The sequence below is a fragment of the Hoplias malabaricus genome, chromosome 2, assembly GCF_029633855.1.
Source record: "Hoplias malabaricus isolate fHopMal1 chromosome 2, fHopMal1.hap1, whole genome shotgun sequence".
Taxonomy (NCBI): Eukaryota; Metazoa; Chordata; class Actinopteri; order Characiformes; family Erythrinidae; genus Hoplias; species Hoplias malabaricus.
The window spans coordinates 12,028,720-12,045,564 of NC_089801.1; the positions used below are offsets into that span (position 1 = coordinate 12,028,720).

The following is a 16,845-nucleotide window of genomic DNA, read 5'->3' on the forward strand; positions in this document are numbered from 1 at the left end:
GATGTTTGCAAAAAAGCTTGTTTGAAGCCGTTCAATTTTTCTAAAAATAACTATAATATTCATTTAGTTGCAATAATAATATGTTCTAGAAATTATTTAAATATTTCTCAGTGATTTGTCCTATCGCTAAGTATATATTCATCAAGAATTCATTCATCTCATATCCAGAGACAGTGTAATATTTTAGGGGTGTATCACCCACCCCTATTCTGGTTGATAAATAGTAAATGTGCTTGTTTTAGTACTGTTCAAAAAACATTACCGTTAAAATGTAATCTTGTGGTTTCCAGCCATTAATGATGTTTTTTTGGGGGTAAAGGTGTCGCTTGAATGTAATTTCAATGCAGTGATTCAATTTCGTAGTTTGGTAGGAACAGACAATATCAAATTTTCTATGATCACAAACTCTCTATTGTATTCTATTAAACTCACTATTTTGTTTATTTTTTTTAGAGCAAAACAGTGAATGAAAAGGAATAAAATTATCTGGCTGTCTTATTTAAGAGTATATGTTTACGCTTATCAGATTCAGTAACAGACACAGTAATTACATAGTTATGAATGCATTTGTCAACTGTCAACACTGCTACCTTATAAATATTGTCATGGATCCAAAAATTAGGTGACATTAAGTGTAAGTGAGCTGTGATACTTTGTTCCATGAGTGTTTTTTTAATTTTTTTAATTTTTTGAACACACTATCAATTTTAATATTTAGTAATCTTATGTATAACACAGAGTTATGTGTCTGTGGGGGTTACCTTCTCACAATCCAAATTCTCAGGTTGGTAGGTGGACGGCTGTGCAAATATGGTCACATTTGTGTGACAAGTATTAACATTACTTTATTAGTCACTTAAACTTTAAAAAATGTTTCTTTTCAGAACATCCAGAACAGTCCATACACTTTGGCAGAATATGTTTTGGCTTCTTATTCATATTTATTATTCCACCTGAAGTAGTGCTACAGTTATATTCTGTTTAAATGATTTGAGAATTGCCTGCAGAAGACCTGCTCTAAATAAAATTACAAAATAAATAAATTATTTGAAATATATTTATTCCAGAAGGGGTATAGCATTTTATATTGTGAAACTCAAAAACAGACAATAAATAAATAATCAATAGTTTTAATACTTATTTGCCATAACTTTATTTTCTGAATTTCTAGGAAGAATGTAACAGACTCTGGAAGGTCAGGAGAATATTATTGCATAGCTGGCTACACGGATCAGGTTACTGATCTGGCAAAACATTGGCTACAGCTATAATGGATGATAACGGTGTACTAGTAATAAACAATGAGGTGAAAAAATGATTAATGATATAGACATAAATATTGCACATGCAAGTAAGTAAATTATTGCATATTTGTGTAAACACTGACATATCTTTAAATATTTACAAGCAAAGGCAATTGCCAAAAGAATTATGCAAAGCAACTGTAAAAACTGTAAATGTATGTCCAGCTGGAACTAGATAGCTTTGTTAGTTGGTTAGTAGTTGGTTTATTTTGGTTTTTCAAAATGAATTCACATATAAAGCTGCATAAGTATAAATCACAGAAATAAAGATACTAAATATTAAATTAATAGACATTGCAGTCAAAACAAAATTACTGACCGAAAAGCAGTAAGCAGAAGCATTAGCTTATTAAGCCTACCCTTTTTAATCTAGCTAATGAGCGATCATTTCCTTCTGTTTTTCTGCTTAGTGAATGTTACACATACATAACTGCAAATTAAATATTCAACATTCAATGCATCCATTAACATTATAAATATACAAGAAATAAAGCAAAACATGGAATTAATTTACTGATGCAATCACAGAAAATAACCCCATGACAGAGCAGTCCATGCTTTAGAAGTTCTGCAAGCCAAAAAACGTGACATACATAGTGTCTAACTTCACTACCCTCATCACAGTGCACAGGCCTGACTGTGTATCTGGCCCTGATCTGTCCACAAAGTGTATCACCAGACAGGCTCTGTTAAATAAAGCTATAAGAGGTTTTATAAGGTACATGGACTTGTAGGCTTTAATCCCTTTCATGTATTAATTTGTGCAACATGGCGATGCAGCAGGTAATGCTGTTCTCTCTCATAGCTACAGAGTTCTGAGTTTGTGGGATCAATTCCTACCTTGGGTCACTGTGTGTGAGGAGTTTGGTATGTTCTCCAAAACTCTTTTGAAATTCATTTTAAACACTTTAAGTCATACACAACTGAAACCGCTTACTGAACAAACCAAAATAACCACCTTTACAGTAATTTGTTTCTTTAGTGGGGCATGCCTAACATCTTGAGTGCTTTTTTATTATTTTAATGAAATAAACATGAAAATACTAAAATGAAATACATTAAAATGCTAAAATATAACTACTGAAACTGTACTGAAACATACTGTTTGCAATTTTTACTTCTTTCTAGTGATCTTCAACTCTGTGGCAATCTCCACTACTTCAGGTCAGAAAGTACTGATCAGAGCTGTGGGAGAGTCTCTTCAGTTCCCCACCTCTGTACCTGTATCTGGAATTATAGACTTTAATGACAGAACGATTGGACTGGTGTTGAATAAACAGACTGATACAGGCCTCACTGAGGAGTTTAAAAATCGTCTTCACTGGAACAATCAGAGTGGACTTTTCACTCTCTCAGATCTGAGGATGGAGGACTCTGGTGTTTATAAATTAGAGAGCACTAAAGAGCCTCGGATAACACAATACCACCAGCTGAATGTTTATGGTAAGTTTGTTTCACAGTTTAATATAAAACGATATATACATATTCCTGTTACTTTTTCTTTTTTAAATGTAACTTTTGTTCTTTTTGTCAGATAAAGTTTCAGCACCCCGAGTGACAAATACAACCACAAACAGTTCTTCAGAGAATAATCTCTGTTTATTGCTGTGTTCAGTGAAGAATGTGAAGGAACTGAATCTCTATTGGATTAAAGGCAGTGTCATATTAAAGCAAACTAACAGCTCCAATCCTCATGAGACAGTACATATTCCTCTGGAAATACAGCAGACAGACAATGACACCTACAGCTGTGTAGCTTCCAATCCAGTCAGCAACCAAACAGCCGTAATCAACATTAAAGAACTCTGTCAGATCAGTACAGGTATGAAAAAATACACCTTATTTCAAATTTTAGCCATTTCTTTTAAGGTATATTTGATGCTTTAAATCTTATATCTTCAACATCTGTATGAATGCCATTTAGAACTCTATTAAGTAATTGAATCCATAATTATTCAAATATTCATTCATTTCCTTCAACCACTCTATCTAGTTCAGAGTTGCAGTGGGTCCAGAGCCTCCCTGGAATAATTGGGCAGAAATCAGGAACACATCCTAGACAAGGCGTCAATCCATTGCAGGACATAACACACTCACACATTCACTCACACCTAGTTTTGGAATAGCCAATCCTTCTATCAATATGCGAGTTTGGACAGCAGGCAGAAACAAGAGCATCTGGAGGAAACACACAAAGACACAAAGAGAACACACTAAACTCTTGAGAGACAGTAACCTGAGGCAGGGTTTGAACCCACAACCCCGACAAAGAATATAAAAAAAACAAAACATTAAACATATTTAAAATAAGGGTTGTTACTGTGCTGATGCATTGATCATTTCCAATACCAGGGTCCTGTTTCTTTAAAGTACTAAAATGTTAGAAAGTACATAATCATTATATAAAGTTATTAGTGACTCTGAACATTTTTGAAAAAAATTAACATTTTTGGACATTATTGGATAATGCTCAAAACATTTATTTTTTGAGTTCTGTGTTGAGCTGCTGGAAACTTGAGGTTGACATTTAATTAATATCAAAATATTTAGATCTCTGATTCAATCTCTGCTGATGCCTTGTGATGTCATTTGAGGCTGGGAATCATAGTCTCTCAGAGGAAACATGCTTGTCCTAAACGTCTCAGTGTTGGTGGCACTGTGTGTGGTAGGGGGAGTTCAGCTAAATAAAATGATGGGGTAGAATTGGAGATGAAAAATGATAAGGGTAAGACTGTGGTATAGTTTTAAACAATGTAATTACACAATAAAGAAAATAAAAATTCACACCAACATAAAGATCAACATTCATAAGTGTAGAGAAAAATATGTTAGCTAATAATTTAATGTTTTTTGTTTGTTTTATTTTTCCAGGAAAGGCAGATCCTAAAAAGCATACCCCGGCTATTATAGTTTTCAGTATTGCTTTTGTTCTGGTGATAATAGGAATGACATGGTGCTTGTGGAGAAAAAAGATGAAAAATCAATCAGATCATCGCAGAGAAGGCAGGTATTTGTCTCATTATGTACATTCTAAAAAATGTGTTTGAAACCATATTTTTACAATACATGTGCATATAATATAAACTTTGTAGTCATCTGTGGGCACACACAGACCTGAAACTTTGAAGTGCTTGTATTGTTTTTTCATATTTATATTTTTCATTGTAATTACCATGTTTTCATACATAATTCTCTATCATCACCAAACATATCTCAAACATTAGCATTATGCATTTTATGTTTAATATGCCCTAACTACAATGTATTAGTCAGTGTCTGTCAGTCCTCCTTGTGTCTATTGTCTGATAAAAACAACCAAAGTGAAATCAGCTTCCGACTGACCTTCCTTTGTTTATCTTTGCAGACTCATCTGCAACTGAAGGACAACAGGAAGAAGTGCAGTATTCTGTAATCAATCATAGAAATCGTAATCAGGTCAGTGACATTTGATAGACTGACAGACACTAACAATTTTGACCGTGCAGGAACATCACAGTGTGCACACAGAGCAGTTTCCCATGAGCAAGTCTGGTTTCATTTTTGTGTCGAGCTTCACTGTGGTTAATCTACTTCACTGGGCTGTGGTTTAAATGTGTGTAAAAGTTGCTAAAAAGATGTATAGCAGGCCTGCAGTGTCTGGCTCTATGGCCTATTCTGTGAAAGCTTTTGAACTGTACTACTGTACTGTATCATGCACTTTTGAAAGACTACAATAATCAGAGTAGGAAAGTCCCTAAAACTCCTCTGGCATCTTGCAATATTCAGTTACAGACATCTGTGTATCTCCATTAACTCAGATAAATGCACTTATAGACTCTCTCTCTCTCCCCCTCTCGCCTGATCTCAACCAGGGAAATATATGTGAACATACCTCAGAGGAAACATGTCATCTAACTACGATTTATGACAAGATTCAACCACACAAGTAAAGGGTCTCATTCCATGACGGATCAGCACAGTCGCAACAGGAAACCAGCCATCAGACAATGTATACAATCCTGCACATCAAGTACATATTGGTTTAATTCTAAGTGAAAAAAATATCATATCATCTTCTACGTGGGGGCCCAATAAATTATGGCCTATTTCTGCTAAATGTCTTTTTCCATTAGCATATTCCACACTGCAACATGAAGTAAATCAAAGTATAATTTTAGCAGAGTAAGTAAATATGTAGGGACTCTCTTTGTTAGGAGTAGCCGCTGCCACCACCTTTGATAAGCCAGGAAGGTCTGGACACAATTTAATTATAACCCCAACAATGACGCACAACCAGACGAGGTCCGATTAATATGAAGCAATCTTTTATTTTGCACAACACCATAAAATACCTCCCTATATTTGACCTAATCCTCCTCTACAGCTACTCCAGGAAGTCATCAAAAGTGGACCAAAACTACACTCTTGTCTAGTGATCATCACAACTATAATCCACCCCAAAAGTGATATCAATCCACACACATCCTTGTAAACCCTACGTTTCTATAAAAGAAAAGAATACTACACACAGCAAAGATAAATAGTTTAGACTGCCCACTTCACTTGACTCCCTCCCCTTCAACAGCTTTAAAGAGTTAAGTCAAGATAGTTATATAAGGAAGTAGCGAGTATTCAGATTATAAAAAGGGAAATCCCACGCCAAACATTAAAGAACACTATAAAACTACACTCTTATGTATTAATTAAAAGTACGTAAGAAGTTGTGAAAATATGAGAGTCAGTATGAATAATTAATCCCCTAAACACACCACAAAACGGGCAACACAGAGTTTGTCATCATCAGCATGGACTCAATAAAAATAGTCTGACCAGGAACGGACTGACCCGGCTCAATTTGGAAGGTCCCCAGACAAAGCCTGCGTAGGTTCCACTCCGAGCAGCGCCCGATGAACTCCTCCACGCCCAACGCTCCGCGCCCGATTAACTCCTCCAAGTCCGACGCTCCGCGCCCGATTAACTCCTCCAAGTCCGACGCTCCGCGCCCGATTAACTCCTCCACACCCGACGCTCCTCTGCCCACCGGAAGATATCACAGTCCAGGGCCGTTCACCCTTTCACCGCCGCTCCCCACAATCAACAACGGCCGCAACAGGTCCACCGTCCGACGCGCACACACACCAGGCCCCGACCTCCTCCTCTCTCCTGTCTCAACCTGGAAGCCTCTCAAAACGCGATCGCGACCCGGAAGTCCCCCCTCAGAAGTCGCTCCCCCCCTTAAATGTGTCTAACCCCACCCCTTTTCTTCACCATTCTTACACTACCCCCCCTTTTCACTGGGACGTGCCCTCACGTCCTTCACAATTTCACAACATAGTCCCTATGCCACACTGGGGCCCTTGAGATTCTAGTGCGTCCAGGTAAAGGTAACTGAGAAATATTCACTCCTCCATCGCTGGATCCTTGTTGTCCATCTGGAATCCGTACACGATCTTCCGCATCGGGCAATGGTTCAATTGGGTCCAAGCCCCTTGTTGGTAGCTGGGGCTCATCCACTGTCCCTGCTAACCTCTCTCCCGGAGAGGCTAAATTGGACACCCTGTCGACCCCAGTGTCCCCCTGGAGGGCTATATTTTCTCTGCGGCTGTACCAGGTTCCCCATGCAGAAGCGCCAGGATTTCCTTTTAAAACCTGCATTCTCCGGCCCGGATCTGGTCTCCCCCCAGATATTCCAACAGGCAGTTCTCTGGGAATGCGTCGCTGTACCCCTGGAAGAGAAGGAACCGTGCAAAGCTTAAGGCGATTATAATGAGCAACAAAGTCTAATCCTTCCTGGGAAGACAATTTAAAGAGCTCCTCAGACAACTTTTTCTTAATTGTGTATGGCCCTGTATAATGTCTCTGAAACTTGGGGCATCTCCCCCTTCTTCTTGACTTATCTCGGAGCCATACTCTATCCCCCACCACATATTGGGGACCACGCACCCTTAAATCATAAAAATGTTTTTGTCCCTGTGAAGCTTTTTGTTGATGTCTACCTATAGCCTCCCAAACAGACTGTAATCTCCCCTCTAACTCTTTAACATAACCTCCCACTGAAACGTAAGGCTTTATTACATCAACATTAAACAATAAATCTGAAGGCATAACCATTTCCCGACCAAAAAGAGCACAATAAGGGGAGAACTTTGTACTGGCTTGCACGCTACTCCTATATGCCATCATTACATATGGGAGAAGCTCATCCCAATTTCTCTGATTAGAATGTACAAACATTGAGAGCATAGTTGTGACGGTGCGGTTTAACCGCTCCACCAACCCATCTGACTGAGGGTGGTAAGGGGTAGTTCTAGTTTTTTGAATCTCCAACAAGTCACATATTTCTCTGAACAAAGCCGATTCAAAGTTCTTCCCTTGATCTGTATGAATACTCTTAGGTGTACCCCATCTAAGGATAAACTGTTCAACCATAGCCCTAGCTACGGTATCAGCCTCTTGATTCTTCAAGGGAAATGCTTCACACCATTTACTAAAGTAATCTGCAATCACCAAAATGTACCTATTCTCCCGAGAAGTAGTAGGCAAAGGACCCACAATATCCATGCCTACCTTCTCAAAAGGATAGGTAGCTTGAATAAAATGAAGAGGGGCACGTGGCTCAGGCCCACTGGACTTATAAACAGCACAGAGTTCACATTCCTTACACCACTCTGTGATATCATGACTCCACCCTGGCCAAAAGAACCTAGTTCTTACTTTCTCCCTTAATTTATTAGGGCCCAAATGACCCCCCGTTTTCGTGTTATGCAGATATCTCAACAAATCCGGAACTAACACTCTTGGGACCACTACTCGTTCACATGGACCAACACCATGGAGACCCCGTTGGGAGCTCTTCAAAATGCCCCCCTTCACAATAAGGGTACTCCACATATTCCAATACCCTCGCAACTGAGGATCTTGCTTCATCTCCAAAGGCGGCTTATTTTGCTCGATCAATACTTTCACTCTTTGCAGGGTCTCGTCTTTGTCCTGTTCCACTTTCCAGTCCCAATTTATAACCTCACATTCATCACTCTGGTGGACATAGTCCACTTCAATGGCTTGGTCCCCCTCTGCGACTAGCTCACTTCTCGGAACCCTGGAGAGAGCATCCGCATTACAGTGGGAAGTTCCAGGACGGTGGACAATATCATAATCGAAAGACGCCAGCTGCTCTAACCACCTTGCAATTTGACCCTCGGGACATTCAAAACTGTGGAGCCACCGCAGGGAACTGTGATCTGTTCTCAAAATGAAGTTTTTCCCCATCAAATAGTGCCTGAACTGTTTCATAAAAGTTACAACAGCAAGGAGCTCCTTCTTTGTAGTAGCATAATTCCTTTCCGTCCGGCTCAAAGAACGGCTTGCATATGCTATGACACATTCCTTCCCCTCTACTTTCTGCGACAAGACTCCTCCGATGCCTACATCACTCGCATCTGTATCCAGTATGAAAGTTTTCTCAGGATCTGGAAAAGCCAAAATAGGTGCCGTTGTCAGCCGTCTCTTAAGCTCATCAAAAGCCTCTTGACATTCATCCGTCCACCTCATCTTGGCTCCTTTTTCAGTAAGTCTATGTAAGGGCCTCGCCACTTTAGCAAAGTCCTTAACAAAGCGCCTGTAATAAGAAGCCAAACCCAAAAAGCTCCTAACCTCAGTCTGGCTCTGTGGAACTGCCCACTCTTGAACCGCAACCACTTTCTCTGGATCGGTCTGAACACCATCCTTAGAGATCAGATGTCCCAGGTACTTAACCTGCCTGTCAAACAACTGACACTTACTGGGTTTGACCTTAAGATTGGCTTGGTTCAACTTCCCCAAGACAACCTGTAGACGATGAAGGTGTTCCTCAAAAGACCTGCCAAAAACTATGATATCGTCCAGATAAATAAGACAGGAAGTCCACTGTAAGTCAGCTAAAACAAGCTCCATGAGCCGCTGGAAAGTACTGGGTGCATTTGTCAAACCAAAAGGAAGAACATTAAATTGGTATAGTCCTGTTCTCGTCACAAATGCAGTCTTTTCTTTATCCTTCTCCTCCACTTCCATCTGCCAATAGCCACTGGCCAGATCTAAAGTGGAAAACCACTGAGCAGAAGTAAGGGAGTCTAGAGCATCGTCTATCCGTGGTAAAGGATAAGCATCTTTAACAGTAACTTCATTCAACTTCCTGTAATCCACACAGAAGCGCAGAGACCCATCCTTCTTTTTCACCAGAACAACCGGTGCTGCCCAGGGACTATAAGAGGGACTAATAACACCACTTGCGAGCATATTTTGAACTTCTCTGCTCATCTCTTCTTGGAAGTGGATTGGCACTCTCCTGGGTGGCATTTTAATTGGTGGGGCCTCCCCGGTGTTGATCCGATGTGGACAAAGATGGGTTCTCCCAAGATCATGGGGACCCATACTAAAAACAGACAGATTTGCCCTTACAAGTGCTTTAACTGCCTCTAATTGCTCCCTATTTAATCCTTTATTTAACAACCCCAACTGACCACATATGTCATCTAGTTGGTTATCTGGAAGCGCAACAGAATCATCAACTAACTGACAAAGCTCAACATCAGAGGTAAAAACCCCCAAGGACATAGCGGCTCTCAACTCAATCGGTTCTATAGATACATTCATTACTCTAACTGGGACTTCCCCTTGAATAACCTGCCCCACAGAACGAGCAATGAGAAGATCATGTCTCTCTACAAGCACCTCACTGGGTTCCACCAGTCCACAAACCTCACCCCTCGGAATCCCTGGGACCAAACCCGACACCACCACCTCAGAACGGGGGGGAAGGACTACATTTTCTTTCACTACCACCTTCCTAACACCTCCTTTTTCAAATACCCCGGTCATAGGTAAACACTTGCCTAAAAGTGAACAAGTATGATTTTTCAAATCAATAACAGCCCCAAATTTAGACAAGAAATCAGTGCCCAACAAAACAGCCTGACTAATGTCTCTACAAACCAAAAAAACATGTTTAACCCGCAAATCATCAAACCCACAGGAACCTTCCCAAGTCCCAAGAATGTCCAGCAATGCCCCGTTTGCAGCCCGCACATTTCCCCGATAAACTTGCAATTCCACGGCGGCATCAACCCGTAAGTTGAACAAAAAAGCACTACTTATAAGAGATACTTGTGCTCCTGTGTCTATAAGGCATCTAGCCGGCTGTTCTAATATCCTCCCATGGATATAAAATCCCATACCAGCACTTTCTAAACATAACAGGGGCTGACTGGATAAGCCCAGGCGGGTGGATGAGCAGCCCACAACACCCACCCGTTCTAGTTTTCCGACACCCTTGCTGTAACACAATCTCTGCTTATATGACCAAGCTCACCACAACGCCAACACCGCCGACGAGAAGGATCCGGGTCACCCCTAGACCTAAATCCCCCACTCTCTCCTCGAAAGCCCGATGAGTGTGCCCTATCTTCCTTTAACTTTTGAACTTCCTGAGTCAAGTGATCAATAGCTTGCAAAACCTTGTTAAGAACAGCTGCATCTTCCTTCTCACAAGCGGCTTGTATGCCTCGTACCTTAAGATCTCTAGATACGGAATCCTCCCTTTCCAAATCCCGTAACACTTCCAACTCGGTGGCCAAAGTGATAGCTTCTTCTAAGCTCTTCGGTTTGGCTGCTCTCAGCTGCACCCTTATATCACCCTGGGCCACCTGATTAATAAAGTGGTCCTTAGCCAACATATCTACAACCTTTACTTCTACTCCCGGGTAAGCCTTCTGCGCTAGCCTCCTTATTTTATTTCCAAATTCGCAAGCTGACTCCTGACTCCCACGCCTACAACTCTGAAAATTTAGCCTCTCAACCTCCTCATTAGCAGGGGGAGTCAAATATTTCTCTAAATGCACCTTCAACTGCGTATACCCAGTTCTAGCCTCAGCTGGCAAGCCCAAAAAAACTTCCCGAGCCTTTCCTTTCAATAACAAAGTCATAAATTTCACCCTTAAATTATCATCCCAAGCATTTAATTCAGAAGCCAATTCAAACTGTCCCAGCCAATCAAGCCATGCACAGGAGACACCATCAAAAGCATCTGGCATAAACGCAGGCCTAGAAACCGCCATACTAGAATTCCTAGAAGGCTCCATCTTGTCTACGGGGGAGGGTAAACTTCTAAAAAGTCTCAAAAGATAGATCCCACCGCTGCCACCAAAATGTAGGGACTCTCTTTGTTAGGAGTAGCCGCTGCCACCACCTTTGATAAGCCAGGAAGGTCTGGACACAATTTAATTATAACCCCAACAATGACGCACAACCAGACGAGGTCCGATTAATATGAAGCAATCTTTTATTTTGCACAACACCATAAAATACCTCCCTATATTTGACCTAATCCTCCTCTACAGCTACTCCAGGAAGTCATCAAAAGTGGACCAAAACTACACTCTTGTCTAGTGATCATCACAACTATAATCCACCCCAAAAGTGATATCAATCCACACACATCCTTGTAAACCCTACGTTTCTATAAAAGAAAAGAATACTACACACAGCAAAGATAAATAGTTTAGACTGCCCACTTCACTTGACTCCCTCCCCTTCAACAGCTTTAAAGAGTTAAGTCAAGATAGTTATATAAGGAAGTAGCGAGTATTCAGATTATAAAAAGGGAAATCCCACGCCAAACATTAAAGAACACTATAAAACTACACTCTTATGTATTAATTAAAAGTACGTAAGAAGTTGTGAAAATATGAGAGTCAGTATGAATAATTAATCCCCTAAACACACCACAAAACGGGCAACACAGAGTTTGTCATCATCAGCATGGACTCAATAAAAATAGTCTGACCAGGAACGGACTGACCCGGCTCAATTTGGAAGGTCCCCAGACAAAGCCTGCGTAGGTTCCACTCCGAGCAGCGCCCGATGAACTCCTCCACGCCCAACGCTCCGCGCCCGATTAACTCCTCCAAGTCCGACGCTCCGCGCCCGATTAACTCCTCCAAGTCCGACGCTCCGCGCCCGATTAACTCCTCCACACCCGACGCTCCTCTGCCCACCGGAAGATATCACAGTCCAGGGCCGTTCACCCTTTCACCGCCGCTCCCCACAATCAACAACGGCCGCAACAGGTCCACCGTCCGACGCGCACACACACCAGGCCCCGACCTCCTCCTCTCTCCTGTCTCAACCTGGAAGCCTCTCAAAACGCGATCGCGACCCGGAAGTCCCCCCTCAGAAGTCGCTCCCCCCCTTAAATGTGTCTAACCCCACCCCTTTTCTTCACCATTCTTACAAATAGAAATTGTGTGTTAAAATGTAGATGTGTCTATTGTAGATGACGTGTTCTGCTATTCCCTCAGGTTAATATTTCACAAACGATGTCCAAACTTTTAATACTCTGTCAATGACATCATATTGAAGTAAACAGTGCTGAAGGTTGTCACATGTATATGAATAAATGTACACTCTTACAGAGTAATGAACTACTCTGATATTTGTTACAAATTGCACTTAAAAGACGTGACACCTACAATCTCTTAAAACATGATTGTGTGAGTGGGTGGGTTGGAAAATGGCTTTCTCTAGTGTTTGTTTTATTCTATGTTTAATTTTATTTATTTTACTATGTTTTGCTAAATGTGTGTTCTGTATACGTACATTCAGTCACATCACTGGTAAATGTAGTTTATTTTGTATGTAGTTGAACTGAATTTCTAATTGCTACAAGGTTGTTGTTGTTTGTTGTTTTTTAAATAAAAAATCACTGCTGTATTTCAGTGCAACACAACACTTTTTAATACATTTTCAAACTCTTTTTGGAATGTGCCAATATTTATCTGATTGTTTAGTTATTTTATTGACATAATCTCTTCACAACCTCAAACACATGTCTTTCATTGGATATTTGCTTCGTTTATACCATAAAACTTTGCTTCCAATGTGGGTAACAGGTCCATGAATGCCATAAACACACCTGCAGGAACAACAGCTACCAGCAGCTGTTCTTTTATTTGATGTGGTTGGCATGAAAATGAGGAAGGGAAAATAACCAGGATGTCGTTGTTCAAGTTCCTCTTTGGAGGGGGAATAGGCAGAACTAGGTCAAACTACCATTGAGGTTTATATATCAGTCAGCACGGGAAAATATAACGCCCTGTAAACAGTTATATTTCAGCTAAACACATTACAAGTTCTACAGACTTAAACTGCAACCCAAACCTTGGACTTTACTATATCACACATACTATAATAATGAATGTACTGCAAATATTTTACTATTTTATTTCACTGCTTTTATTTCAGCACTGAGTGTATTTTGTTTCACGTAGTCAGTTTCTGTAGTTCTCGCCTTGAGTCCTGCTTTGTTCTTCTGTTAGATCAAACCCTACTTGTTCACCAGTGTTGATATCACAATTATCAAATTGTTTCTATTCTGTAATCATTTATTTTATATTTAATAGGAACACTGTGCACTGTTGTTGCTAAAATGAAGACAACGTTCAGGATATTTGCACTGAAGTTATTTCAAAGAAGTCTGGATACATTAATTTATGTTCCCAGTGGTTGAATGCATAAAATATTCACAAATGCCAAATGTACAGGAATATTTAATTAAAAAATATGTCCATGTCCTAAACTTGCACTATAGTAATGTTTTGTTCTTTTAGCTCTCCCTCATTAAACAATGAAATAAAATAGTGTGTGCTGCCTTTTTTTTCTCTTCTGACAAAATATTTTTAAATGTTCTACTGTGGCCTCAAACTGTCCACAACAAGCAAAAAACCATCAGGGGAACGTTGAACACTAAATAATCTGCTGGACAGGACATCTGCTTCTTGTTGATAAGAGTAGTAGAGAAAGTAGTGACTGAGTAAAGTTTGAGCATGAATAAATATCTGAATAAAATTAGACAAACAGGGCTAACCTCAACGACATATTACCCCTGTGCATGATGCCAAAGTAAAATATTAGGGAAGGAAAATTCAAGTAATATTACTTAACCAATGCTAAAACTACCTTTATAAAAAGCTGTATTATATTTTAAGAAGAGCAAAGTGAACTGTGCACATCAGTGATGCTTTATATTTATGACAAAGTTTGTTTGCATTGGAATTGCTTTAATGCAAAATCCAAATCTTTCCAAAGCTTTTATTATTTTTTATTATCTCTCAGTAAACTGATTTCTGAATGCAAAGAACATATTATAACACATATGTTTGTTGAAGTAGAACAGTGTAGACAGTAAATTTAGTATTTGGAAAACAACACACACACATATATATATATATATATATATATATATATATATATATATATATATATATATATATATATATATATATATATGTGTGTGTGTGTGTGTGTGTGTGTACAAAAGATAAACACTTTTTTTTTTTTTGCTAAATATTTTATTATGCTAATTTTTTTTTTAATTGACTCCAAGGTCTTATGAGGACACTGCTGCTATCTCCACGTAAAAGCTTATTGATTTCTCACTGGGACCTCCTCACTACAGTTAACGATCACTGGATTAAATTTAGACACAGCAGTAGTGTCCACTCGTTGTCCAGTTTATTAGAGACATCTACCTTTTGTTCCATCTTATAGATGCAAAGTCAGAGACTGTTGTTGAAGTCTTGCTGCACAGTTTGTGTTGGGTAATTTTGGTTGGTGGACTATTATCAGCACAGCAGTGTCAAATAAGTTTTTAAAATGTTGAGCAGCGCTGCTCCACTCACACCAGCACAACACACACTAACACACCACATCCATGTCAGTGTCAGTGCTGAGAACGGTCTGCCACCCAAATCATATATGCTTTGTGGTGGTCCTGTGGGGGTCCTGACCACTGAAGAACAGGGTGAAATGGGCATAAGAATGTATGCAAAGAACAGACAGACTACAGTCTATAATTGTAGAGCTACAAAATACTCCTTTATTTGTCAGTGAAGCTTTTTTTCTTTTGGCAGATTACTATCATCTGTATAGCTTTTTTTCTGGCTAGTGTCTGGTATAAGACATTTTAGAGTATTTTAAATATTAAAGACATATAAACTGTTATAAAGTGATACAGTTTGAAATAGTCAAATATAAAATATTTTATTTATTTTTGCCAGACCACTTTGGCATTTTCCCTTACTGAGTGACTGACTCCTAATGTTAAAATGCACATGCATAAGTGGGAACGCTATTTCAACTTCTGCTGTTAGTTCAGCCATATTTCACATAGCACTTTTCCTTCAACGAGTTCGTGAACTAAGTTTGGAAATTTTCTGTGCATTTCCACCGACATAAACTGGTTTGTGAACCACGACAATTTGTTCCCAGATGGAACCAAAGAAGAGTAGGTTCTTCAGCGCGAACCATGACTTGTTGAGGTTCAGTAATTTAAGAAAGCTCAGAGCTTTATCGCCCAGTGGAGCTGGACGGGGTCGTTTCATATAAATAAATAAAAGGAAATAAAACAGGAACACGCCCTGTTTGTGTGTGTTTCTCTGGCTGTGTTTGGCTCTGTGTTAGTCACATTTCTCTGCTGTTCACAAGCTCAGCAGGTCAGCTAAGAACTCTGCAAAATTTGCACAAATATTATATATCTATATATCTCACTAAGAACGGAGGGCTGTTGAATTTGTCTTATTTCATGAGTGTGTGTATTTGACTGAAATACTGTAAAGGAAGTTGTGGGGAGACATTTTGTCACATTGGTGTGTTTACAAAACTCCGTATCGCCGCACACAGCCTCTTAAACATAACGTAATTGTGATTCTTATAATCAACACACTGTTCTTGGTCTTCTTTGGTGGTAGATCATCTAATATTTATTTTTAAATAAAATGAACAAGAAAAACACTGATGCCTGTGTAATATATTATGAACAAACCTTTGAGCTCCTTTTCATTTCTGCATTTATTATTCCTGCCCTCATATTTTCTATACAACACAATCACCTAATAAATACCACATGTAAACAAAGACATTGAGATGAAGCAATCTTACTCCCTTACCTCACATTGCTCTGTGTCATTGGACATGCATAATTCAGGGGACTATTGTTCCCAAGATTCATTGCAAGACCATGTGCCAGAATCTACCAATCAGGTCCGTCCTCATCGGTCCCAGTCACCTGAATTCTAAATCCAGCTGCTTCCATTTTGGTAAGCAACCCTGTATTAGCCTGAGTCTTTGCTGAGACTCTATCTTTGTGATTTCTTAGCATTTCTCGTTTGAAGAGTATTAAATCACAGAAAATCCAGATCGAGAAATCCTTATACTGAGAAATCTGGACCAGCTTAATCCAGTCTGAAAATGGTTATTCAGACAATTTAGATAAAGATTAAAACTTTCGAAAACTTTTATTCTGTGACTGTCGAGTTGTGACCCCCTATGCCAAGGCTATGAAGTAGCGCCCTCTAGGGTCACAGAATTTGGTGTAATACCAGCCCCTGGGGGAATCTAGATTTTGCTTTGATTTAATACTCCTCAATATTGCCATCTGCTGGAAATATTTGACCATTTTTGTTGTTAATGAAAAATAAAATGATTAAATCAAGTATTTTAAGAGAGCAAATTGTTCCCTTTATTCTTCATC

The 16,845-nt window shown here is 39.5% G+C and overlaps 1 protein-coding gene across 5 annotated transcripts in view; it reads left to right on the forward strand.

Moving 5' to 3' along the window:
* The window catches only part of LOC136687471 (SLAM family member 5-like), a 53,293-nt gene that overhangs the window by 2,375 nt on the left and 34,073 nt on the right, over window positions 1-16,845 (forward strand). Inside the window, exons 2-7 of one of the 5 annotated variants that reach the window (XM_066661903.1) lie at window positions 2,433-2,747; window positions 2,839-3,126; window positions 4,176-4,307; window positions 4,669-4,739; window positions 5,156-5,477; window positions 12,556-13,928. The exons of 1 other annotated variant lie outside the window; for it this stretch is intronic. In XM_066661903.1, the coding sequence (XP_066518000.1) occupies window positions 2,433-2,747; window positions 2,839-3,126; window positions 4,176-4,307; window positions 4,669-4,739; window positions 5,156-5,233 (884 nt within the window). In that variant the 3' untranslated portion in view covers window positions 5,234-5,477; window positions 12,556-13,928. Of the gene's footprint in view, window positions 1-2,432; window positions 2,748-2,838; window positions 3,127-4,175; window positions 4,312-4,668; window positions 4,740-5,155; window positions 5,478-12,555; window positions 13,929-16,845 lie in introns of those variants that run through there. 3 more of the 5 variants (XM_066661909.1, XM_066661913.1, XM_066661911.1) reach the window with 3 other exon arrangements.